Source organism: Ambystoma mexicanum, chromosome 6q (genome assembly GCF_040938575.1).
Source record: "Ambystoma mexicanum isolate Mex_15411 chromosome 6q, UKY_AmexF1_1, whole genome shotgun sequence".
In the NCBI taxonomy this organism is placed as follows: Eukaryota; Metazoa; Chordata; class Amphibia; order Caudata; family Ambystomatidae; genus Ambystoma; species Ambystoma mexicanum.
In genome coordinates, this window is record NC_090937.1 from 355,163,774 (window position 1) to 355,191,136 (window position 27,363).

General features: G+C 42.9%; 1 protein-coding gene across 2 annotated transcripts in view; it reads right to left on the reverse strand.

Annotated features, from left to right (window-relative positions):
- Positions 1 to 27,363, reverse strand: part of LOC138515511 (thioredoxin-like) — a 574,178-nt gene that overhangs the window by 527,302 nt on the left and 19,513 nt on the right. For both annotated transcript variants that reach the window (XM_069630317.1, XM_069630316.1), the window contains exon 2: positions 13,157 to 13,261. In XM_069630317.1, coding sequence (XP_069486418.1) covers positions 13,157 to 13,261 — 105 coding nt within the window. The remainder of the gene's footprint in view (positions 1 to 13,156; positions 13,262 to 27,363) is intronic.

The window sequence follows — 27,363 nt, forward strand, 5'->3', positions numbered from 1 at the left end:
ACGGCTGCTTCCCTCCTGTAAATCATGTCAGATTTTCAGATAGGAAGCATTATAAAGGGTGGCATTGAGAGATTTGAGTCGATGTGAGACTCACTCTAACTTTGTCATTTTTTTTTTAGAAATAGTGCTATGTACCAATATGTTCTACTTTGGAACACAGTGTTGATTATAGCACACCAACAAAAAATATCAAAAGATGATTTAGCAAAAGTGATGCACACATTATCCTCGACACCACCAGCAATTTTTTAAAACACTGCCCTCCTCACTTCGCACATTCTCATAACTTGTTTGGTGGTCGTTACCAAAAGGGTTGACTTGCACACCTGGGAAATATTGCCTTAATAATGTTCTGAAATGTCAGCCAACTAAGTTTCAGACTTGGATCTCACCTGTGGTCAGTTTTAAGTCTTGGTATCGTTGAGAAAAGGCCTGTCCTTCCTTGCTGTAAGGACTCCCAGAATAGGAACAGGGTGGACTGGCCGCCAGAAAGGCCAGACGTAAGGAAAACAAATTCCAATGGGATGAAAAATGAAAAAACCTTGTGGAGCAAAAAGAGATGTCCAGTTGAAGAGAAGGTAACAGTAAAACAGGCCAAAGAAGGTACAGAATCCAAGTTCGAAATAGTATAACCACATCACTGGAGTGCAGAGACTTGTACAATAAAATTCAATCAAATGGAGCTGCAGCAGCAGAGCAAGAGGCATGAGAGGAAAAGGAGCACTGTACGCAAAGCCCTAGTAGTGAGCAAGGCAGAAATCAAGGCAGGAAGGGAGAGGAATTCTAAGTAGCACCAGGAGTGCAAGGAGCAAAGACTAACATGATTAGCAACAAAGTTGCAATGTAGTGAGCCACGTTTTGAAGCCGTATCTGTTTGTTTAGAGTGTGCTCCTCCCTGCAGTGCGCATGATGTCAAACGCTGCGTAGAAGCCATCTTGTGATTGGCAATGACTTTGCCTTGTAGATTAGTTGGCAATGGATGTGGCGGTCGCCATAGATGGTTGGCGACTGATGCTGCGAAGACCATGTTGTGTTTGTCAATTACAGCGCATTGACCAATGGTTGCCATGCTATGTGCTGTACTCCATCGATCCCACACTGACCAGTGTTAGGGTCGGGAATGTAAAAGCATGCCCCCTTCCAGGTCTAGATCCCCCAGGTTTCCACGGGTGAAGTCTATGGAAGCGCTGTATCAAAAGAGGGGCATGAACATGCTGTGCAGGCTCCAATGTTCGGTCAGCTAGTCTGTAGCCTTTCCAGTCAATGAGGTACTGCAATACTCCACGGAAATACCTGGAATCACAAATGTTGGCCATTTCATATTCATGTTCTTGATCAATGAAAACAGAGGTGGCCTTCTTTTCTGTGGATGCATTGAAGATGTCTTGTAGGGTTTTAGAAGAGAGGAATAAAAAACAGGATGTATCCTTCTTCATGAATTTGGCAGTTGTAAACAACAGGCCACGGGGTTAATGGCCTTCAAGACTGTGAAAGGTCCAAAGTACTTAGGTGAAATTTCCCTCTCTTAAAATTAGCTGGTAGATGTTTTGTTGACAGCCAGACTTTGCCTTCTTTACTGAACCCTGGATCAAGATTTCTGTGTTCATCTGTGTATTTCCTTGCTTGTACATGAGTATTGCGTAAGTACATAAGGCCTACTCTTGTGTGTCATGTAGATCCTGCAGTAATTCTTCCACAGCTGGAACATTTGAACTTGTAAAAGGCATTGATGGTAACCAAGTGGGATGAAAACCATAATTGCAGAAGAAAGGAGTCATCCCTATGGCAGAGTGATATGAATTGTTATAGGAGAATTCGGCAGAAGGGAAACACAGTTGTCCTTTGCAGCTGATACAAAAGCTCAGAGGTATTGCTCTGAAGTCTGATTGTTCCCTCCGTCAATCCATTTGACTGTGGATGGTATCCTGATGGCATGCTTCTGGAAGTGCATAGATTGGAACAGAGAGAGATCTGATATAATGTTGGTGGGTAATCCGTGCATTCTGAAAATATATAAGCCATCTCAGAAGCAGTCGGGAGAGACCCAGAAGGTATAAAATGGGCCATTTTAGAACAGGCATCCACTGTGACCATAATCACAGTGCATTTTTCAGGAGGAGGCAGCTCTAAAATGATGTCAGTGGCTATAGTATGCCATGGCTGAATAGGCAAGTTGGGTTGTGTCAATGTACCAACTGGTCTATTCCTAGGAGACTTTGTTTGTGCACAAACATGAGAGTTTTGACAGAATAAGACTAAGTCCCGGCTCATCCTATGCCACCAGAAATATCACTGCACTAGATGACGAGTAGATAGAACACCACAAAGTTGTGCTATTATGGAACTATGAGACAAGACCACTACTTCTTTTCTCAAGGATTCGATAGGGACAAAGAGAGCATTATCCATGAAGAACATTCCTTACTTTCGATGGAGTGGACATTTTGATAAGAACTGAGGATCTGTGGATCTAATGGCGACGTCTTTGATTCACTTTCAGAAAAGTATTTTATCTGGAATAAAAAGGTTGTGTGAGGAAACATCTTTTCTGGTTTGATTTCCCAGTCCGGTGAAGTCATTAATGACCTTAATCGGGCATCTGCGACCATATTCTGGGAACCTGGAATGTATGTAAATGAAAACGGAATTGAAGAAAGAAATACGGCCATCTTGCCTGACCACTTATTCTGCATTCAAAGGATTGTAACATAAGAAGGTTTCTGTAATCCGTTCTTATTTCCGTTTCCTGTTCTGCTCCCAAAACATGATGTTGCCATTCCATGCATGCCACTTTCATAGCCAGTAATTCCTTTTCCAGGACTGAATAATGGATTTCCAAAGGCAGTACGGTTTTGGAACAGAATGTAATAGAATCAGTTAAGAGTATGAAGACCTTATGTTCATCTTGTTGTATCAATACTGGAGTGGTAGTGAAAGCACCCTTAAGTGTCTGAAAGGCTTTTTGTGTTATAGAATCCCAGATAAATGGAACATTCTTTTTGAGGAGAGACATCAAGGGTAACACTATGTTGGAGAATGAAAGAACTAATTTCCTGTAAAAATGGGCTATACCCAAAAACTGTTTAATCTCTTTTACAGAAGATGGTCTTCTCCAATTTTGAATTGCTTTTAGTTTACGTTGATCCATAGATATACCATATTTGGATAAACTGATATTGTATCAAATGTACACTTTTCCAACTTGACTTGTAGGTGGTTCTTTTGCAAACATGAAAGAACCTCGCTGACGTGTTCAGTATTATCCTGCAAATCCTTTGAGAACATCAGTATATCATCGAGATATACTATGAGAGTGTGAAAGAGAAGATCTGCAAACAAGTAAACCATAAATCCTTGAAACACTGAGGGAGCATTATCCAAGCCAAAAGGCATGACTCTATACTCATAGTGCCCAAAGTGCATCATGAAAGCTGTTTTCCATTCATCGCCTTAGTGGATCCTAATCAAGTTATATGCTCCACGAAAGTCCAGCTTTGTAAATATGGTAGCATCCTGCACAGCATCTAGAATATCTGGAATTAGAGGTAAGGGATATCTATCCTTTGTTGTCACTGCATTTAAGACTCTATAATCAAACCATGGACTAAGTTCTTTGGTCTCCTTTTTGGGAATAAAAAAGTGAGGCACCAGAAGAAGATACTGATTCTCTAATAAGACCGTTGCCCAGGTTTTCTCACAAACAGGCTTTTAGAGCAATCATTTTGTATGGAGAGAGGCAAAACATGCAGTTAAAAGGAACCGTTGTGTTAGGTAAAAGCTTGATGATACAATCCTTAGGTCTATGTGGAGGCAATGACTTGAGTAGCTCTTGTTCGAAAAACTTCCTTATACAGTCTATACTTTTGTGGTAGAGTTGTGGCAACTGTAGCAATAGTCAAGTTGTTTGATGAAGGAGAAGAGGCAATGACTGAAATCGGCAGAGAATCTGTGATGTAAGACGTAACACAGTACTCTGAACCAACCCAAATAACAGAGTGTTTGCTTTCCAATTTATGTATGGATTATGAGAGGTAAACCATGCAATTCCCAAGATGATTGGATAATGGGCTGCTTGAATAAGATCAAACTGGATTTGCTCCCGATGATGGTGAATAAGCAACTGTATAGGCAATGTGTTGTCTGTCATGGGTCCACATTCCAATATGCATCCATCGACTGCTTCCACTGGAACAGGTTCTTCTTTTTTCTGTATTGGAACAGCCATATGTTTAGCCCTTGAGTTATCCATCAAGACACCCGCTGTCCCTGAGTCCACCAATGCCAATACCTTGATAGAGTGTTGTTCCGTGAGTTGTAATGTCACTGTCAAAACTAACAAGGGACACATTTCTTTCATGGCTGCTAGGATAATGCTGTTGTCTTGTTGAGAGGGATCTTGCAATCGCTCCCAATCCTAGGTCCCTGTTAGGATCGGGAGTTGGAGTTTACCTTGTGCTGTGGTGTAAAAGGATAATCCTGTAACAAAACATCATCTGAACCACAGTACATACAGAGTCCATGCTCTCTGCATCTGCTTCTTTCTTCTGAAGAAAGGGTACCTCTCGTCATTCCTAACTGCATAGGCTCAGTTGTATCCTTGAGTACTTCTTGTCTGATGTTGTTGGAGGAAAATGATCGAGAAGTAGAGGAGCAGTGTTTTCTTCGCTATTGTTTTCTTTCCTCTAACCTATAATCCGTCTGAATAACCAGTCGTACAAACTGGTCCAATGTGGCAGGTCTGGGTACATGGGATAATTAATCTTTGAGTTCTTCTGATAGTCCCCGTCGATATAGAGTAAAACAAGCCTGATCTGACCAATCTGCTTGTAAAGCCAACTGCTTAAACTTAGCAGTGTAGGTCAAGACATCAAGCTGTCCTTGTTGGAATTCTAGAAGTTCTTCCTGCGTGGTATAGGCTAGATCTGGATGATCAAACAGCCTCTTCAAGGCTGGAACAAAGCCTGCATAAGTGTTGAGTATTGGGTAATTTGTTGAGACCAAGGTTGTTGTCCAGGCCAGGGTGCTGCCTGACATTTGGATTATCATAAACCCTACTATTGACCTGTCTGTCTGAAATGAAACTTCTCCAAATGAGAATGCCACAGAACACGCGTCCAAGAACTCTTTCAAGCATTTAGGGTTTACAGAAAACTTTTCAAGTGTTCATAGTGTTCCCACAGCAGCGATAGGTAAAGCATCACATGCTTGTAAGGCCTGTCACAGATATGCACTTTTAGTCTTAACATTTTGAACCTCCACAGTGCCGTCAACAAGTCCTATAGGTACGTCATGTCAGTGGTAGGTTCTTTGTGGGGTTTGCAATCTTTCAGACTTGGATCTCACATGTGGTCTGTTTGAAGTCCTGGCATGGTGGAGAAAAGGCTTGTCCTGCCTGGCTGCTGGGCCTCCCAGAATGGGAACAGGTTGGACTGGCCGCCAGAAAGGCCAGACCCAAGGAAAATAAAACCCTTCCAAATGGGTAGAAAATCCTTGTGGAACAAGAAGGGATGTCCAGTTGAAGAGAAGGTAGCAGTATAGCAGGCTGAAGAAGGTACTGACCCCAAGTTCAAAATAATAGAACCATAGAACCAAGTCACCAGAGTGCAGAGATTTGTACAATAGAATGTGCGAACGGTGGTGCATCAGCAGAGCAAGAGGCAGGAGAGGAAAAGGAGCGGTTCACAGAAAGCTTGGGTAGCGAGCAAGGCAGAAATGAAGGGAGAGAAATACAAAGTAGAACTATCAAGTGCAAAGGAGCAGAAACTAGCGTGATTAGTTTGGAGTGCACACCCCCCTGCAGTGCATGTGATGTCAGACGCTGACTAGCAGCCATCTTTTGGCTGGCAATGACTGTGCCTTGTAGAATAGTTTTCAATGTATTCCCTGGCGGCCATAGAAGGGCTGGCAACGGATGCAGCAGCAGACATCTTGTGTTTGTCAATTACAGCATGGTTGGCATGCAATGCGCTGCCTTTCATCGATCCCACACTGACCGGTGTCAGGGTCAGAATCTAACACCCTGAAGCACCTTAAGCCTGCAGCTCCTGCTCTCCACAGTATATGGATTTTTGAAGATATTTGATTCTCAAACCATTTTGATGTAACATCAGCAAGATCGAGATAGCTGAGAACCCCATCCCGAATAAAACAAAGCAAGGCTTAGTACTAAAGGAAATACAGGACATATATACCCAGGTGCTGCAGGATGTGGGAGATATAATATCCTCCCTTACTGAACTGTCTTCAAAGGTCAACCATCTAGAAACGAGAATAGCTAAAGTGGAGAAATATAAGGGAGAGCTGGCTTCAGAGGCCTCAGGCAGCTTCAGGTTTTACAATGAATGAAAGAATGAACTATTATTCATGATGGTTCGGAATATGAACTTGGAAATGTAGAGCAGAAGTCATAAATTATACCTTGTAGGGCTGGAAGAAGATGATGATATGGACAAAAACCTAAACAACCAAGTGATTAGAGTCTTATCTGAGGTATATGGAGCTGGCACTATCATCGATATAGATATGGACTATGCCTACAGAATTGGTAAAATGGAGAAGGGCAAACCTTGTTAAATGTTTCTAATTATGGTAAAGCTCTGTGCTAAGGAAAGAATTCTGAAAGCTTCCAGAGAAAAAGGGAACATCTCTTTTGATGGAAAACCTCTTTCAGTATATCTAGAATTCCCCCAAAGAATTGTGGAGAAAATGAAGGGGTTTATGGATGCCAAGGCAGTGGCATGGGAAAACATTAAAGCAAATCTTGGTGAAAGCTGCGATATGAAGATTTTAACAGACGAGGTGGTAAAGATCATAGAGGACCCAGAAGAGGCTTTGTAATGGCTTAAAGAATATCACCATGGAGGAACTGTGTCTACAATGATTTGAGTCTTCAATGTTATCTTTAATGGCTATTTTCTTTTTCATTATTGTTTTTTTTTTACCATTGATTTAGTTGTTATCATTAGTGTTAGTACATTATTACTGTTATATTTATTTATGAAATATTGAAGTGGGTACTGATCCGCTAAATCTAAATGGCTCACCTGTGGATTGTTGCATGACCAAGCTTCCAATTACATTAAAGGTCCTTTCGTCTAATGGCTCTCACATGCATTCACATTGTACGTGGTATGTGTAGTACCAGAAAGCACCGTACAGGGTCGGTATGGATGGGTTTGTCCTGCAGTGACTCAGCTCAACCTCCGATCACTCACAGGGAAGAGACAATCTGTCCTTTTACGGATGAGGCGGTCATACATATGCCTTCATGTGTTATAGTACTGCAACCTCTGAGCTTTTATCCAGGCTCCAGTGAGCGTCCTTGCTCAGTAACAAGGTGAGGGGAAAGTGGGAGGTGCTCTTCTCAAGTATAGGGCAGTGCACTGTCAATTGAAGGCTTTAGCACTAACAGGGTTTCAGGAGCCACCCTGACAAGTTCATCCAGGATTATTTTTCAGGAGCAGGGCATGTCATTGATGAGTTAAGCCTCTCAACTGAGATCACTTAATAAAGAAGGTAACAATGTTGGGGTGTTAACCGACAACACCCAAAAAGTTTTTTTCACAATTATTTATTTTCTTTTGTTCTCTTTTTTAATTTTCTTTCTCTTCCTCCTTTACCATTAGTGTTGCATTAAAATCTTTAATAATTATGATGTGACAATGAAATATAGTACTAAACAAAGTTTGAAAGTGATTTCCTGGAATGTTAGTGGTATTAAGTGTCCCAATAAAAGGAAAAGAGTACTAGGCCATCTAGACAAAATGAGTGCGGTTGTGACATATATACCGGAAACTCACTTAATTGATTCAGATATTACTATACAGAGGAAGGGTTGGCAAGGTGCTTGATTTTTCTTTTTCCTCGAATTCTAGGGAGGGGTCTGTTTCATGATTCGGAAGAATGTTCCAATAATGGTAATGTCTCATACTAAAGGCCAAGAGGGAAGGATCATCTCAATTAAACTGAGAGTGCAAGAATCTGAATATGTCATATGCAATATGTATGCCCCAAATGGAGGTAATGGTTCATTTGATAGATCAGTCGCTCAGCATTTCCAGAATATTGGACAGCATAACATAATTCTAGGGGATGACTTCAATGAGATATTAGATCCAAAATTAGCCCTGTGCTATTTACTTGAGGAGTTCCATTAATGGATGTTTGGAGACTGATCCACCCTTCTGACAAAAATGGTAGCTTTCATTCAGACTGCCATGACGTGTTCACACATCGGTAACATTCACATTTTAGATCCAGCCCCAGTACTGATTGAGATTTCTCTATTGTTCCAAATTCATAAGCCTAACCTATGGAAGATGAACACTTCACTACTGAAAGAAAAGGCGATGGTAGATAGAATAGTACAGGAGGCTGAGTTCTTCGTCAAGACAAACAGGAACGGTAAGGCTAGTATAGAATCAACTTGGGAAGCATTTAAGTGTGATATGAGAGAGACACTGACAGGCCTTTCCTGCAAAAGACAGAAATCTAGAGATGTGGAAATACGGTCACTAGAAATGGAGCTGAACAATTTAGAAAAGGATTGCATGGGAAACCCAACCATGGAGAAAAATGTGGAACTGAAACGGAAACAATATGCACTATACGGGCTTTTGTTATAGAGAGCCGAAAAGGCACTCTTTAGGAAAAGGTGTACTTACTATGAAGGTTGGGAAAAATGTTATCATCTGCTAGTACTACTGGAAAATGAAAAGACAATCTGTGCCATTGAGACAGACTCTGATCATTTGACATATGACCCTGGATTAATTCATAAGGAATTCCAAAACGAATACACCAGGTTATACAGTACAGAGGAAAAAAGACAAAAGCATCGATCTTAAAGATTAACTTCATAATTGCTCATTGCTGAGGCCATCAGAATTCAAAAAAACTGTTAGAAGCTGACCTCAGTATAGATTAGTTGAAGAAAGCAATTTTCCATCTGAATAGTGGGAAATGTCCTGGACCTGATGGGCTGCCTGCCATACTGTGTTTACACTGTTGGCTGACCTGTTTCATTCTTCAAGAGAGAAAGGGATATTCTCGAGAAGAACGTGTCATGCCCCCATATCAGTTTTAGTGAAGAAAGATACACCTGCCACCACTCTGGGCAGCTATAGGCCTATTAGTGTAATCAATATGGACAATAAAATACTAGAGAACGCTATAGCAATGAGATTAGAAGTACTGCCAAAACTAGTGGCAGCAGAAGTAGTGACCCTATCTTTAGATGCAGAGAAAGCCTTCAACCGCATTCGATGGATATTTCTATTTAAAACGTTGAAGAGTTTTGGTTTTGGAATTAGTTTAATTGGATTAAATTATTGTACTTCAGTCTTGACAAATGGCCTTTCTTCTAACAATATACACCTGGAGAGAGGCACTAGACAAGTATGCCCTCTTTCTCCCCTTTCTCCACTCTTATTCATTCTTGCAATGGTGCCCCTAGACGACTCGATAAGAGAAGATATGAAATACAAGGAGTATTATATGGCAGACTTGCACAAACGTTGTGACTCTATGCCGACAATTGGCCGCTGGTGGTGCAAGGGGTGGAAAATTCCCTTCCAGCCCTAATGCAATAGATTGAATGATTTAAGGAGTTCTCTGGGTATAAAATTAAGTGGCAAAAATCCAAAGCACTATTGGTTTCAGAATCATGCCTTGCAGATCAGATAAGTCGGTATGGATTCTGATGCTGTCCAGAGAAGAAGAAGTATCTCGGAGTATGGCTCACAAAGGATGTTCATTGAATAATGGAGGAGAACATGAAATGGGTGTTATCGAATCTGAAGTTGGATCCTGACAGCTAGATGGAGATGAAATTATCACTCTGGGGTAAAGTCAATGCGATAAAAATGACAGTCAGCACAGATCAATTATTATGTAAGCATGATCCTGCTCCCTCCTGGCATTGGTGTAGTGAGCAAAATAGAGAATCTATACAAGCTCCCATGCGAAAGAGAGTGGGGTTTAGGGTTCCCAAACCATATTATCTTGCGTCTACGACTAGATATCGGATTCCTTTTTTGGAAGAATCACCTGATGATTGGTCCCGTGCAGCATCAAGCTTGAATACTCCCCTTGAACCTCAGGCTCTCTTTGACCCTGACACTCTCTTAATGGCAAGAAATCCTAAAGGTAATGCTACCTCTCTAACTACTGAATTTTGAAGTATTTCTTTGAGTAAATTAAAAGGATTAGTTAAGGAGAATCCCTTCTTGTCAGAGAATTCATTTATCTGGCTAAATCCGAAGGTGAAGATAGGGAAGAAGGAACTTTTATGGATAGATTGGTTCATGAAAGAGGTGTGTTGACTTGGGATCAGATGGAAAACAAATGGATACCATTCAATAAACATTCATCCATGACTGCACCTATGGAGAATACTGCTCACCGAAGATGGCAAGTGGAGATGTAAAACCTACTGGGGTGTTGGGATTTGGCTCCCTCTTGGCAATGAAGATCATATTGCATCGACGGTATATAAACTCTTGATTAACAATAAGGAAGGGAATTCAGATCTTCTTAGGATATGGTCAGATGACTATGGTTCAGATATGACAGAAAATAGGTGGCATGATATATGTAGAAATGTATCATTAACATCCCTAAACCTTGGATAAAGGGTGGGACAGATTAAGATTCTCAATAGAGTTTACTGGACCACAGAGAAACTTTTTAGAAGGGGTATGAGAGACTCAGAGGCCCTTTGGGGAAGCACACATAAAGTGGCAGATTTAATCACATGATTTGGGAGTGTAATAAGTTGCAAGACTTCTGGAGGGAAATGACCACATCCATGAATACGATACTCAGAATAAGAGCCTCATCCCAAGTTTGGTGGTAACACTTAAATGCGGCAGTGACACTATTACCGCCGCATTTAAGGGTCCCCCAAATCACGGGCTTGGAGTATTTACCCCAGCTCTGAGCTGTGGCCAAATCTTCCGCGATTTTGCCGATTTCCGGCACTATTATCGCCGGCGATAATACCGCTGGCGATAATAGCGCCAAACATTCCCCATTGGGCCCATTGGGAATGGGAAATTCCAGAATAGGCCCATTGGGGAATGGGGACTTACCGTTCCACCAAAACCGTGATCCAGCACTAATAGTGCCGGGGGGTTTGGCGATAGGGCTAATAGCCCCAGCGGGGGTTAGCGCCCAACTCGTGATGAGGCCCTAAATGTGGATTTTGACTTTGAAAGACTGATTATGGGCAAAGATGATCTTCTAGACTATCTATCATATCCAAAGAAATGTTGGTTTTTCAGAGCGGCAATAGTTGCCAAAAAAGTGATACTAAGAGATTGGAAAAGTGATAACTATGCCTCTGCTGTGGTTTGGTCTGATGAACTTCTGACAATGGATATCATCAGAAGTTGGGCGGTTTCCTGGCGGTAAAGGCACCGGGATACCGCCCAACACTAATAGCATTACCGCATCTTGGCCCAGCGCAATTAGCGCTGGATTCCCAGTTGCGGGGGAATAGGAGGGGTGTGAGATGTGGCATATTGGGGGCAATTACCCTGGCGCAATTTACGCTGAGGTAATAGTGTCGCAAATGGGTGGAAATTCGACAGATTTATCTCCAGCTGAAAGCTGGAGGTAAAGCTGGGTAACTTTCCGCCCAACTCATAGCTGGATGGAGCAGTAATGTGGCGGTAATAGCATTACCGCTGCATTTTCACTGCTCCGCCCAACTTATGATGAGGCCCAATGTCTTTGTTTGAAAAGGACATAGTGTGTAGACAGAAGAAAAATAATCTATTAGAAGAAATATGGGGAAGATTTCTAGACGTGTAAATTGGTGATGGGCATGGGAGGAGGTTGGCGGGGACCTCTTGGGACAGGGGTTTCAAAATGTTGCATTATTCTGATGTCTGGCATTTATTGAACCAATAAAAATATGAATACAAAAAATAATGTTCAAAGAATACAGTGATTCAGTCACTAAAATGTATCATTACATGCTGGGTTTTTCTGTTTTCAGACACAAAGCAATGCGAACTGAATAGAAACATCACAGAGCTGGCACACACACAAAACTATAGCATTGCCAGGCATGTCCTGCTATTTGAAGGTTGTGCCTATGAAAATACTGTTTTAATTAGGATGCAGAGGTCCACTGAAATGCACACTCTGCATCACAGAGTAGATGAATGGTATGGATGGGGAGCTGGGTTATTATATTGCTTAATCACACTAACAGTAGCAAGAACAACCACACAGACATTAAGGTCAAGTTCCAATAACAAATTAATTACAAAATCATCAATGTGACAAGGATCACAAATAATAACAACAATAGAAAACAATGTAATTCTGCATAAACATGTAAGTCCAAACGATGTCTCAAGCAGCAACATTCAACAACTCTCTCGCAACCTCAAAGAGGTTCATTTGATTCTAAAAATGCCTGCCACCATAACAGAGGTTTCACATCATGGAGACACCAAGCAGGGCCACTCAGATATATCTTTGTCCAAGAAATCTGGCAGAGAGCTAATGTTCGCTGCTAAAAAAGAGACCTAAAAAGTCCCTTGCCATTATCGCATAGAATATTTAATTTCTGTCTAGAACCTCCCCCCCTTGACAAAATATTATAATAATACATGACACTAACTTCAACAACATTTTCTGTAAAGAAACCATGCTAATTACGAATTTCATTCTGAGTACTGCACAGTAGCAGTGCCTTCAGAAGCCCTTTATGAAGCTGTGCTACTGGGCTCGAGTGATAATTGATCAGGCTGCAATGGGCTCTTCTGTTTAGAATGAGCATACAGTGCTATAATGAACTGGATCAGTAATTTCCTTGGAGGCCAAAGGGTTATAGAACAGCTTTGTGTTAGCATCAGTTCCAGGAAAGTACACATACCTAGTTAGTGGCAGCGGGACGGTGCTACTGAAAGGGTTCATCCTTCCTTCACTGTTTTTTAAAGTCTATGGGCCTCATTATAGTTTTGGGTAGGCTAACCAATTAGACAACACAACACATGCTTCAAACCAGTAGCCTAAGTGAAAGAAAATACAAGCTTCTACTTAATCAAAGTTTAATCAAATGTTTACAACTTTGAAATAGTCACTCCGCTATCTTGTTAAATACATGGTTTCTCCACAGTGTAAGGTGGAGAATTTCACTTACCATAAACGCAGGAAAAATCGCTTTACACGACCCACACCACTTTGCGTAGAATTGCACGACTACGAGTCTTGAGCCAGCTGATTCCAGGACCGAATACAAATCCCCCTGAAACATAAGGAACTCTTTAGAATTTCACAAACGTCTGTTAGTAAGTCCCTAATGTTTGTTTGTTGGTGCTTCTTGACAGATACGCAGTAACGCACTATACGTTCTGCTAGACATACAACCAGCATTTTGCTAGAGATTTTTCCTCCACCCTACTGCCAAAACCATAGTTATGCAGTGCATTAATGCAGCAGTAACTGGGTTACTGCCGCATTACCACCGATTTTAGCGGCACCTTGTAATGAGGCCCATGTGTGGAAGGGATTATATAAACCAAATGAAGCAAGTGAATTGTTGTCACCCATTGTGGTTATACAGAACTACAATGGTAGCATATGTGTGTGTGTGTGTAGATTTGCGTGATATTAAAAAGGCACTTTGGGTGTACCGGTATCCCCTCCCCAACATCAATAACATGCAATCCACCATGGGAAAAGTAAGGTGGTTCTCAACTAACGATTTGTAGTCAGCATACCACTAGATGGACAGGCGCTCTGAATTACGGCACAACATGTAATTCATATTGCCCATGGCGGCATATCAATATATACGTGTGCCAATTGGATTGGCCTCAGTAAGTGCCATCTTCCAGATTTCTATGCAAAGTTTATTCCAAAGAAAGAACACTTGAATTGGGTGCTAAAGAAAGGTCCACAATTTAAGTGGTCAGACCAAATGCAAAAAAGCATTCAGTGATATTAAACAGGCTATTTCAAGTCCTCCTACTCTGTACAGGTTCGAGGTGGGTGTGTGAACGTTTGTAACTGCAGATGCTAGTCAAAGGGGTATAGGAGCAGTGTTGAGCCAACGACTATGGCGAGAAAAACTGCCTATTGTATTTGCCTTCAGAGCATTAAATGAGTGCAAGAAGACATTGGGCCTCATTCCGAGATTGGAGGTAGTCATGGCGCTATTTGCGCCATGACTGCCTCCAATAGCTGTACCGGCACCGGTATGGTTCAATGGGGACTTACCGGTGTAGTCTGACCTTTCCGCGACCGGTAAGTCCCCATTGAAAAAGCCATTCCCCATTCCCATTTGAGCCCCCATAGGGCTTAATGGGAATGGGGAAGGCGCTAATAACGGTACCGCAAATTGCGGTACCATTATTAACTCTGAAGTCCCTGAAACGGTCCCGTCCATAACGCCTGGTCAGACCAGGTGTTAAAGGAGGGACCCGCTAAGGGACCTCGTAGTAAGGCGGTAAGGTATTACCGGCACCGGTCTCCTTACCGATGCCCGGTATCGCTTACCACCCTACTGGGAATGAGGCCCATTTTCTGTAATTAAGAAGGGAGCAGAGGCATGTTGCTGGGCAGCGAGATACTTTAGTCATATGTGTGAGGCATAACCTTTGTGATAATAAGTGATCATAAGTCTTTAGTGCACTTGTTTTCCACTCGCGGGTCAGGCATGGCGATATCCCGAATTGCAAAGTGGTTGGCAAACACTCAAGAGTTCAATTTTACAGTAGAGCTTGTTCAAGGAAGGGATTAATTGGTGGCAGGCTGCTTGTCAAGTTTACCTTCTAGGGAGTATTCGAAGGAAAGAGAGGAGGAACAAATGGACGAGTGGGTAGCGTGCATACATGATTTGGTGGCTGCAGTAGTACCAAAGAAACAATGGTGATGGGCAGTAGAAGATGATGAGGAGTTTTTCATGTCATAAGGTATACTCTTAGAGGGTGGACTGGGAGTCGAGAATGGGAGAGAGCATATAATATGTTTAAGGATAAATTAGCACCATGTGAGTGGGCTTTGGCAAGGAAAGAAAAAGTTGTTCCTCCTCAGAATTGTGATGTATGCCCTTAGGTTGCAGTCTGATGAAAAAGAGATTAAGGGAAAGATATTGATGGACAGGAATGCATGACATGGTAGAAACATCAGTTAAGAATTGCCAGTAATGTGCAGAGAGCGATAAGACCAACAGAGTAGAGATTATGCTGTTGAAACCATTAGGCTTGCCAGTGGAAATATAGAAAACGTGGAAATTGATGCAATGGGTCTGATGGTGATGAGTGTAACTATTTGATTGTGCTAGTGGATGACACAACCAGGTAGTTTGAAGTCAAGTTTGCTTCCTCTGTGGCTACCAAGGTAGTGATAGATTTTCTACTGGAGCTGTATGCATGTGAGGGTTTTCCTAAGTACATGGAAAGTGAAAATGGGGTGCAATTTGTACCCACTGAAATGAGTAGTTTCAAGAGATGGAATTGCAAACCTTAGGACATCATTGTACCACTCACAAGAGAATGGGTTGGTAAAAAGGATAAATAGGTTGATTAGGGAAAATGTGCGTTGGCATTGGCAAGAGGTTTGCCTTTGGAGCGAGTACTATGAGAGATGATTGCTACAAACAGAAACACTCCACACCCAGTCACAGGGTACAAACTGATAATAAGGACAGATGTGAGATCAGATCTCTGTCCACCGTAGTTGGGAGGAAGGGAATACATTGTATTGGATGCAGGTTGAATAATTGAGAGAGTGCATACGTTTCAATCAGCGTATAAGAAAAATTTGAGGAGAAGCAGTGCCGACGAGCTGGGGAACCTGCAGGTGTGTGAGATTGGGTGAGTTTTTGGAAATCATTCAGAGTGAGTAAGGGAGTGTTGGTGTATTTGTAACCAATAATGATGGTGCTGTGTGGGTCACATCATGTGATGCTAGATGATGGTCGAAGATGGAATAGACAAAGGGTGGCCAGATGTGGTGTGAGTACAGGTATTGGAAGCACAATGAGTAGGACAGCCGTTAAGGAGAAGGAAGTAGAGAGGGGAAGAGAAGGATCTTAAGAAGGACCGCAAAAGGATAAATGTGCTTTAGAGGAGAAAATGACAGGTATGATGGAGTGGGAATTAACTCAGTACTAGGATTAGAATTGCTCCCTTTAAATGGATGGATTATGTGACAGAATGAGTAGATTTAAATTGTCATTGAGTATCCGCATAGGCTTTATATTTCTGTTGCATATGTTCTTTCTTATACGCTTTACGGTTTAGTAGTACATTTTTATGATAGTTACGATAGTACATTAGGCATGGTTATAAATTGCTATTAGGTATTGTAATAAATGACTATGTCACAAATGTTTCATGTTATCAGATTTCATTACGATGTGAGAATGGGCATATGTTGTAATCTAGAACTTGGTAAGCGCAAAGTTGCACATAACATGGGGGAGGTCATGTACGGTGGGCAGTGGACCACTTAGAGGATAATGTAGAGAGGGATGTCGGTGCGGGGCTCAGTACACAGTACCTTACTTTGTATTGTACCTTAAATGAATAAATACCTTCCGATATTCTCCTAGGTTGCAGACTTCCTCTTCCTCTACACATGTTGGTTGTTGCATTATACACAATTACAGCAGTCACGTTTTCCAATGTTGGGATGGAAATTAGTCTATGCCACCCCCTATGAGCTTTCAGGTGAGGTCAATCCCATGTGAAATTGTGTAGTGTACAAGGGGGGAGAGGACCACACTATGAAACTCGGTGCAGATATAATATAGGGTGAACAATAGATGCATAACCTTAGAAGGCAAACACACTTTGTAATTATGGCAGAGGAACAGGCTTGCATGGCTGCGCTGCACCCGGCCCAGATCATTAAGGGAGAATGAGTCAGCATAACCAGTTCTCGTGGAAGCTCACTTCCCCCTTGTCCCTTCACTATTGCAAATACCTAGTATTGTTGGGAGGAATTCGCCCTGCAAGGCCGTGAGACAACACCAGGCTACTTGCAGTGCCCATTCATCACAACCAAGCTGCCAGCAGACCTTTAAGCCCCACCCAACCAACCCAAACCCGACCCCCAGACCCCTACATTCCATGATAGCGAGTGACCCCCAGCCCCTAGCATAAACCTAGTGACCATAAAAGATCTAAGCATGTGCGACTGTTTCACCCCTCAGCATGAAATACATCCTTTGTAACACGAGGTACAGGGAGGGATAAATTATAGATCAAAACGAGGGTGGAAGCCTTGAGTGCAAGAGGAGCGGTATCAACAAAGTCTAGAATGTGTGGGTCAGTATGACTGTATTTCTTCCTCCCGTCCCCCTGGCAACAGTCCCCAAGCATCCCAGGTGCATGCCACAGTGATGACGTATTAGGCTTAGCATATTATCACAGTTTTCACATTGTAATTTATGAGAGACCTGACCTTCACTCCATCCAGAGATGAGCCCAGCTGACACACGTGGGAATCGACAGACAGCTGTGAAACAAACCAATTGTAGCCTGGCATCCCCTATGGAGCAGGATTATGTATAATGCCTTACCAATCATCTTTGCAGGTTCAGACCCTATATGTGATGTCATCAGTGACGCTGTGGCCACTCAAAAGGCATTAATAATCTTTCTGGAGTCAGAACGTTCGCGCAGCACAGTCCTTTGCTGATATTTTGGATTCTGTATAATTAAATTTTGTTATCCTTACAAGCTATATCTTGGCCTACTTCCTTAGAGGGTTGTATTCATTCTGGCGTGAACATAAACAGGGACTTGCCTTCACCCACTGAGATTGCAGTCATAATATGTGAGCATGGGATGGATGTTGAAGATTGAAAGTGATATTGTAAGAGTCACACAATATATGAAGGTTAATCCCCAAGCTGCTTATCCACTAACTCAGTGATAAGCACATTATTGACATACTGTAGCAGTTTTACTAATCCCAGGTATCTATGGAAGAGCACTCTTCACTGTAGAGTTCACAGCAGAGTGTACAAAAAAACAAAAAAGCCTCTGCCTTTACAGCTAGTTCTGTGACAAAAAAACTGCTGATTTACAAAGCGTTTTTCAATGGGATTTTCCCAATGACAACCGAGTTTGTAAATCAGGCCCAATGTGTTCATTTCTCTTCGATCTCCTGTTGCGTTCCCTCTCAATTCACTATGAGCGTTCCCCTTTTTTGGTCAAGGAAGATGCCAGGGCTAAACTTCCCTGGCGATCCTAAGTCAAAAGAAGCTTCAAGAAGCTTGGGCAGTTTTCATTCTACATAAAGGGATTGCTATCACAAAGAACTCATGTATGTATTTATTTAGGCTATTTTTTGAGGCACGGCCTCGCCCCAAGAAGTGAATGAAAGTTGTGCATAACAGCAGCGGTGCGTATAAACAGGGAATACGCATCAAAGAATGTAGTCTAGTGAAAAGAATACTGTTGTTGTGCATGGTGCGTCATGAGATGTATTATATTCACAAACAATATATAAAAGGCATTTAAGGCTTTTAAACAATGCACGTCCTATGCACACGATAGTAATGAAGAACTATGGAACCTACGCTACTGGATGAGTGGGAGGTTTCGTATGAACAGGAGGATTGTTAGTTCCCGTGTAAGAACAAGAAGATATTAGGCTCATCTGGAATTGCAGTTGGAGGTCATTATATAGTGCTGGTAACTCCTTTTTTCTCATGCAAAGCTACTTGCATAAGGAAGCCAAAGGAACACTGAAAATAACTATCTGATCATCTTTCAAATCTCTCTGCAGCCCAGCCTTGAGACTATGTTTTGAACATTTACCATTAGTGCCCTTACCCTGCAGTTTAGTAGGGCATAGTTAAGTACGCCGAATCTGGCATTACCCGTATGTATCTGGCATTACCACACATTTTATTTTTTTAAATAATATTTCAATTCGTAATTTTTAATGTGTTCTTTATTTCCATGTTTTAATATCCAGTGTTCTTAACTCATTAGGTTTTCATGTTTTTATATGTGGCATGTGCAGTGTACCACTTCATCTTTTTTAAACCCATACTACAAGTCTATAGCTGAAGGTATTCACCTGCCTGCAACACTCATTCATGTGGAAGAACGGTCTGGAAGCAACCATCATAGAGGTCTGCTACGACCCATAGAGTGGGGCACCACAGGGAGTTAGGGCCCCCTGTTACCTGACCCTAATTAATCTTTCATAATGCGCTTAATACCGGAGACCAATCTCTAATGGCGGGACCAGGATTCAAACCTCTGTTGCTCTGCGTAGCAAACGCCTTGCACCTATGCTATCCTCCCGACCTAATGACCCTAGTTCAAAATCTAAACGCAGAAACCTCAGCCGACACCCAAACTACTGATGGATGGATAGAATCCCTGTTGAGACATGCCTAGGAAAGCACCAGCTATGACCTCACTTGAAAGATCAGTTGGTTCAAGCAAAATAGCTTTTATGGCCGATGAGACTCAACCAGCCTCCTGATTATAGGAACTGCATACAGTCCAAGATAAGAGTGTGTGGGTTCAGTGCCTTATGGGCACCAGAGGGCCTATTAACCATGCATATTTTGTCATGGACTGAGTAAACAAGCTATTACTCTGGCAGTCAGTCTTTGACAGTTCTCAAAGAAAACAGAGCCTGAGTCCTGCCAGGTGTTCCAATGTCTCTACCAATACCACTGTAATAAAAATGCAAGTTCAGCGTGGCATGAAGGTACAAGAGTAGCACCATTGTAAAAGGGAGGGTTGTTGCAAATGTAGTGGTAAAACAATACACGATAAATAGGCCTTACAAGCTTGCTTTTGCTTTAAATACACAATCACGAATGCTAATTATCTTGCATTATATAAAAGTGTTAACCTTAGTGGTGTTTCCTTGACAGCACCGTTTCATGCAGTTTTGTTCCACAATCTGTTTGAATTTGCTGTCCCAGCTGCATGTGGGGCCCCGAAAAAAAATGTGTTACTTCTTGCACTCCATTTTGCAATTTTTTGGTGAGTTCCATGAGGTGACCCCTGATCCATTTTTCGAGGCCCCAGAGAGATATCTCTGCCGTTCGACCAAGGCATGGGTAGTCCAGATGTATTCCCCCTGGGATTATGGGAGAGCATCTGTTGGCCAGTACTAAGAGCTTGAGCCAGAAGAGGTCCGCGGGCACCACTTCCCAAAGGTCTGCCTGGTCCGGTGCTGCCGTCACTCTGACCAAAAGCGCAGGCCTTTAAGGAAGATTCAGAGGTCGAAAGAAGTGAAGAATCCTTGAGTGTACCCGTGAAAGAAAGCGCTAGGGGCAGGAGGGACTTTTTTATGGTGTATAGAAAGCACCCTTGTTAACTGATGGAGAGGGCGATTGACCGTTTTAGTATTAGATGTTAGGTGTACCGTTCTGATAGGGAACAGAGGGACGGTGGCACATCTGCGTTAGAGCAGAGGGTTACGTAGTAAGTGGCAGACCTTGTTAGACACGAGTTTCGCGTAGTGCAGGAAATTAGTATAGTTGCATCATTTTATTTTTCTTTGGAGAAAACATTATTTTGGGGTACATGCGCACAGGCATTAGTGAGTAGTGGCAGTTTGTTTTTAATGTTACAGAAAGTGGTTGCAGTGTTTGTTTTATGTGGCTGTGGAAAAAACAGAAGAGCCGGAGCCGAAATACCTTGTAAATAGCGCAAAGCTGCGTAGCGCGAGCAACCGAGGTAGCTGAGTGAAAGGAAGAGTAACCACTTTTTCTAAAGTACTAACATAGGACCTCGTTGGTAACATGGTGGGTGTGAGGAGAAGGCTATGTCTGTGCTAATGCTATATAACCAGTCGGGCCTGTGATGAAGGCCAGACCGAGTGAAACTAGGGCGATCTGCAAAGTGGTAAGTATAAAAATTGAGCAAGTGGCACTGATCGAAGTTAGAGTGAGAGTGTAAAAGGTTTACAATAATAAGGGGAAGGAAAGGCAAGGGAGAGAAGAATATTTCAATAGAAAGGGATAAGGCAGAGACAATGACATCCTATTGGATGGATGCACCGTTTAACCACATGTGTAGGAAATGGCCTCAATATTGCGACAAAATCTCAAAGTACCATTTTGAGTGGGGACTCGACACAGTGGAAAGTGTTATAATGAATGGCCTGGAGAGGGAACATTCGATAAAGACATTATATAAAGTATGTACTCGTACTTGACAGCTACACACAAAGGGGCAAAGATCTCCTAGGGCTTTGGAAACTGCATGAAGAAATGGGAAAGAGGAGGAGGAGCAGGGAAGCGCACCACCCCCTCCTTATACGATATAACCATTGTTAAAATCAGCTGCAGGGAATACGAATCCTAAATGAGTATCTCAAGATAAGGAAGGGACACACAAGCATTATTAGCAAGGACGAGAAAGGGAGGAGGAAATATTTAAAGGACATAAAAAAGAGCGCACAGCAGCAACTTGACAGTGTGTTATAGGAAGCAGAAAAATCATTGGTAAGGGTAATCAAGGAGAAAGGAAAGGAACACGAGAAGGGAGCTGACAACCAGGGTTGGACAGCAGGGTACATAAAGTTTAAAATAGATAATTGGGGACCAGACGAGGACAATAACGAAACTGACACAAAAGAAGAAGGACAAACGGTATCAGACTGGCAAGACAGTGCCGGCAGCGATCAGGGGGATGATGAGATGGATACACACAATTTGACAGGCAGGAGACAGGAAAGGAGAAGAAACGAGAGCGAAGAGGAGGAAAAAGAGGGTTTGGGCAGCTGGGGAAATAAGGTTTGGAGGAGGGAAACCCGGATAGTGGTAGTGAAAAGACCACAATGTGGCAATAAGCGCAGAGACCGCACACACATGCCCCTTCTCCAGAAAGCGAGGGCCGAGGTTCATTACATACCATGGCAAACAATGGACTGGGACAATTTATTTTTACAGTTTATCTTCATTGATGGCGGGGGCGAGTACGTGGCGAGTAAGTGGATTTATGCTTTTGAAAAAAGAGACAGCAGGAATCCCATTGGCCATAGGAGACATAAAATGTTTGCTGGCAGTATTGGTCGGGGAGAGAAGTGACAAAATATGGCAACTAGCTGGATACAAAGGAGTAAAATTAAGCTCTAATATACACGATACAGCACCCTTTAACAACTACTGAGCACATGTTTGGAAGGCTATAAGGGAGCTGTATCTGTATCGGGGCTCTATATTGGTTCTTAAAATGAAGCCAGATGAGATCCCGTGGAATACATACGATCCATACAGGAAATGTGGACACAGGAAAATAAACAGTCATGGGATGAAAAAATACCTTTGTTTTACCACTTCTTATTGAGGGGACTCCCCACAGACGTGCAAACTTCCATAGAAAAGATAGTGGGAATTGAGGTAAAGGGATGGCCTGACATACAGGCTACAATTGTACACTATTGCAAAAGGAAGCAGGAGAAGGATAAGGAGGATAAGGAGGCAGTCGATAATGCAACCAAGGTGAAAAACAAATTAGTTCAGAGGGCGTAAATCCCACCTCTGCAGACCCTCAAACAACATTCTTCTCTCACGGTTTTTAAGAAGGCTCTCAAGACTTGGCTATTCTACTCACTGCTCACTTCTTCACCACCTCTGGGCTCTATCTAACCCGCTGGGACTTTGTCCCTCCTGTTTCCTGTACTGTTTTGTCCTGTCTGCACCCTTACGCCTTAGGGTCCATGGCTGTGTGATACAAATTAATTAAAGTTAAAAGTTAAAGTTAAAGAAACAACTGCCAAAAATACACATGGAGGGAACAGTACTCAACGGGCCAGTCGTCATTCCACAAGCTCAGCAAGGGAGGCTTCCAATGGCTGCCGTAATGTAGCCGGGAGGTTACACTCAGGTGCCACCCAACCAGCAGTGGGGAATAGTACAAGGGCAACAGCAGCAGCCAGGGGTTATGCAGACAGAGGGAGGCAACAGGTACATGGTACAGTATCATAATGGGAGAGGATATTATGCACGTGGCAGGGGAATGGGATACAGGGGAATGACTGCACGTTTGGGGGTACAGTGCTTTGCATTTGGACATTTTTTTCATTTTGTGTGAATATGCCCACTTATTGTGAAGGCAGGGCAGCAACAGCAGACATACATGCAGCAGACTCCTTACCAGGTGCAGTTAATGCCAGAGCAGCAGAAGCTACAGCCACAGCCCACGTAAACAGAGGGTGTGCACACAGAGGTACAAGTGCAGGTGCAAGGTGGAGAAATGGTCAGAACTCAAGGTGAAGTGAGTATACTGCAGGCACCAGCACAGACACAGATACAAGAAGGGGTAATACTACTGGGACAAAATACCATACTACAATACAAAGGAGTAACAATGGTGTGAGGTAACCCATTTATGTCATCCGCTAACACATTTTCCCAATAGCGGTGCCCATGGGGAGCGTGAGTGTGTCCTGTTCTAGTGGAAACTGAAGACCCTAACGAGGAGCCAGAGGTAGCAGTTCAGATAGGACAGAGGGGATTTTCCTTTCTTATAGATACTGGAGCAACTGCATCATGCATCAAAGAAGAAGGATCAATTATATAAATAAAGTTTGGACACACAAGGCTTTTCTGGGATTATTTTCCTCTAACAAAAAATCTACCATTGGCAATAGGGACGCAGCATATTGTAGCGCCTTTGCTGTATAGGGAAAGACATGATTATACTGGTTGCCACTGATGAAAGCAACATGGAGTGGCGTTCAATTGTATGCATTGATCCTACACTGACATTGACAGGAGTAAGTGACACAGAATTGTTCACAAAAAAAGACAATGAAGCGGAGAGGTAGTGTTCGAGCTGAGCATACCTTGCCCAGTACACATAAAAAAAGGGCAGTGCCCCAGATGACACAGATAACAGAAAGGAAAGTACAGTATTTGCAGGAAAAAAAGTCCCCAAAGGTGTGTGGACAACAGGACCCCATGAAGTAGGGTTAATCAAGGGGACTGGGGAAGTATACATTAAGTTGAAGGAAGGAGCACTATTACCGTGAGTAAAGCAGTACCCACTTTCTCAAGAAGCAGATGAGGACATATATACGAGACACTGCATGCCCTATGGCAGCAAGGCATATTACAAGTGAGCTCATCGCCTTGCAACACAGCTATCTATCCGATTAAGAAAGCAAAGGGAGGGGCGTGACATTTTATACAGGATTTACACCCTCTGAATGACATTATTGAGGAAGAGTATCCATTGGTTCCCAACCTCGCAATGATTTTTTTGCAGCATTCCCGCAGAGGCACTCTATTTCACAGTGGTTGACTTAAAAAACACCTTTTTCTCAATCGCACTTCAGCCAGACTTGAGGTATCTTACCAACTTTAGTTATCGCAGAACTCAGTTAGAACACACTAGAATGCCTCAGGGGTACTGCAAATGGCTTAGCATCTATAACAGAGTAATACAGATGGACTTGAGCAATGTGCAGGTTGCTAGTACAATAATACAGTATGTAGATTACTTGTTGGTGTTGTAAGGAACTCATGGTGGCAACAGTAAAGACAGACACAAGTGATCACAGTTCAAGGGTGTTTATTAAACTGTAAATGCAGGATGGATAACGCCTAATCTAAACCTAAATCTGAGATGGGAGCAAGCTTCGACCATCAAATGAAAAATAAGGCAGTCCTTGTGGCGTTTTGTCAAAATAAAAGGGCCAATACTAAAGAAAAATCGATGGCCAATTCCTTACAACTAATTACAGAAAGAGTGTGGGATAGGGCGTCAATAAAGAAAGGAATGTTCACAAATAATAAGACAGGATGTGATTGCCAGGGGTCTCTCTTCCCCATGTTTTCAGCACGGGACTAGGTGGGACCTTGGAGCACAGCACACGCTCGACCTTTCTCAGCACGAGCCGACAGTTCCGTTCCAGCTACCAGATTCTTCGATGGTTAAGTCTCTTTTCAATAAAAAGTCTCTTGCCTTCGAGGGCCTGATGTATTCAACAACAAACAAACAAACAAAGAGTTCCTTTCCAAAAGGATTTTGGGTGAGGCCTTTTCACTCCTGGATCTCCCTCGAACGGGCTTAGACCCACTTGAAAAGGGGGACAATCCACTTGCCCTGGTCTTCCAATACTTCTTACTTTCACAAGTCTTACTATCCTTTTAAAGAGTTCTGCAGGTTTCGCTCCCTTGTGTTGGCTTCTCTCTGCCGGGTTCACTCTTGCCAACTTTTACCAAACAGTTCACACTGGGACTTTAGACTTTGCCCCTTCTCATTAGCATCCCTCCGCCAGGTTCACTCTTGCCAACTTTTACAACGCACTGTTCATATACTGATTTCACCATGAAGAATTAATTTCCCTTAGCTTCACAATCATCTGTCGGTCAAAGACTTTTGACGGTACAGAATATTTTACAAAACCCCTGTTTGACCACTTTGACCTCTCTTCGCCTCTTCCCAAGGCCTTTTGGTTACAGTAGTCTCTACCATCGGATAATCGGCCATAGTTTCCTGCGCGAGCACCCACATGGTGCCGGACGCCTTTGTTGCTGGTTTTCCCCCTCTTTCATCAATATTTACTTTAAACCTTTCAAAGTTCAAATTAGCCGCTTGCTACTTTTCGTTCAACACAGTTCAGTTTCTTATCGACTCTCCCCTCAACTGTGATGAACCGCTTGGCTTTCTTCTCCTTCGAGTCAAGGTTGATACCACGGAGACCAGCGTCTCTCATTGGGTTGATTATAAGCAGAGGTTCTCGTTTACTGTAGACATCTTCTGCAACACACGCTGGCTATGGTTTGCAGTCTTAGTATTCCTTCTGTGGAGGTTTCACAGGCCTTAATCTGAAAGGGCAAGGTTGCTTCTCTCCTTGTCAACCCCTCGGTATGCACCATTTTCTCCTCCTGTTGAACTGCTGTGCTGAAATTGCTCTCACGTCGTACGATCTGCCTTGCTCGTCCTGTGCTCTTGTGCTCCACCTTTTATCCCTGTGGGGGAGGGAAAGGGCTGCCAGGTATGTGTGATTCTGGTCAGTTGCCTGACTTTGCCTGACCCTTTTATTTGGATATGTCAGGTAAACGGCTCTAGGGTTAGTCCGTTGTCTTTCGTGTTGTCTGAAAGTGTTTGTGTCAGAAAAAGGGAGGGGGGTCAGTGTTTTGGAATATCCTATGTGGTAGGATGGGGAAAAGGTGTTGAAAGAATGGGGATACTGAGTCTCACCCATTGGGGTGCCACTCCCACTCCCCAAGGCCCCCCCATCCAGGTAATCCTCCCTCACTGGTCCACCCCCAGGAACTGGATCCAATAGCGATGGCCGTGTCCTGGCCACCTGGATGACAGATCCCCGGGGACTAGTTAGGGAGATACCTTCAGGTTTCTCACAGTGTGCAGCATGACAGAAGAGGAGTGTAGAAGTGACACAGTGACACTACTGACGGTTGTGTCAGCAGAAGGGAGAAAAATAACACCAGAAAGAGCAGAGGCCATACACAAGACCCCACAACCAAAAACAGTGAAAGAAATACAGCAGTTGTTGGGCATGTGCAACTATTTCAGGGCCTGCGTTTTCGATTACTCCACATACATCAGACCATTGTCGCAAGCACTAAAAGAAGAACAGAAAAACAATGCACATATAAAATGGACAGCTGAAATGGGCGAAAACTTTGATGAGCTAAAACATTAGTCAGCACACGCACCACTGTTAGCAACACCCAATTACAAAGATACATTTCACGTGTTCTCACATTCAGATGGAAAAGTGATGACAGTAGTATTGACACAGAAAAACGGACAGGGACACAAGCCACTTGCACAATACAGTGGATCATTGGATTCAGTAATGCAGGGACACTTCCCATGTGAGCAGGCACTTGCTGCTACCGCATTGGCGATTGAAAAAGCTTCACCAATAACTAAGGGGTTCCCAGTAGTTTTTTACGTGGAACATGAATTACTTGCCATACTGGAGAAAACAAAATCTACATTAACAACTCAGAGGTCCTCAGGGTATGAGGTGATACTAACCAACCCAGACATAGAAGTGGTGAGGTGCAGAACAATAACACCAGCAGAGTTTATTGCAGAGAAAAAAGAAGAAGGGTACATGACTGCTTAGCATGCATTTGACAGGCAGGAGCGAAGGTAGCCCCCTAGTTAAGGATGAAGTGATAGAAGGCGGGGATATTTCTTTCATTGACGGATGTTCCAGCATTGACCAAACCACGGGGCAAAGGCATTCAGGTTGCACAGTGGTAGGGCACAGACACAGAGTACACAAATGAGAGGAATTGATAGTTTATTCACAGAGACGACTACCAAACCATTATACAAGCAGTAGAGCTAGTGGCCTTGATTGAAGCGCTAAATATGTCAGAAGGCCAAGCAGTAAACATCTTCTCTGATTCGGCCTATTTCACCTCTC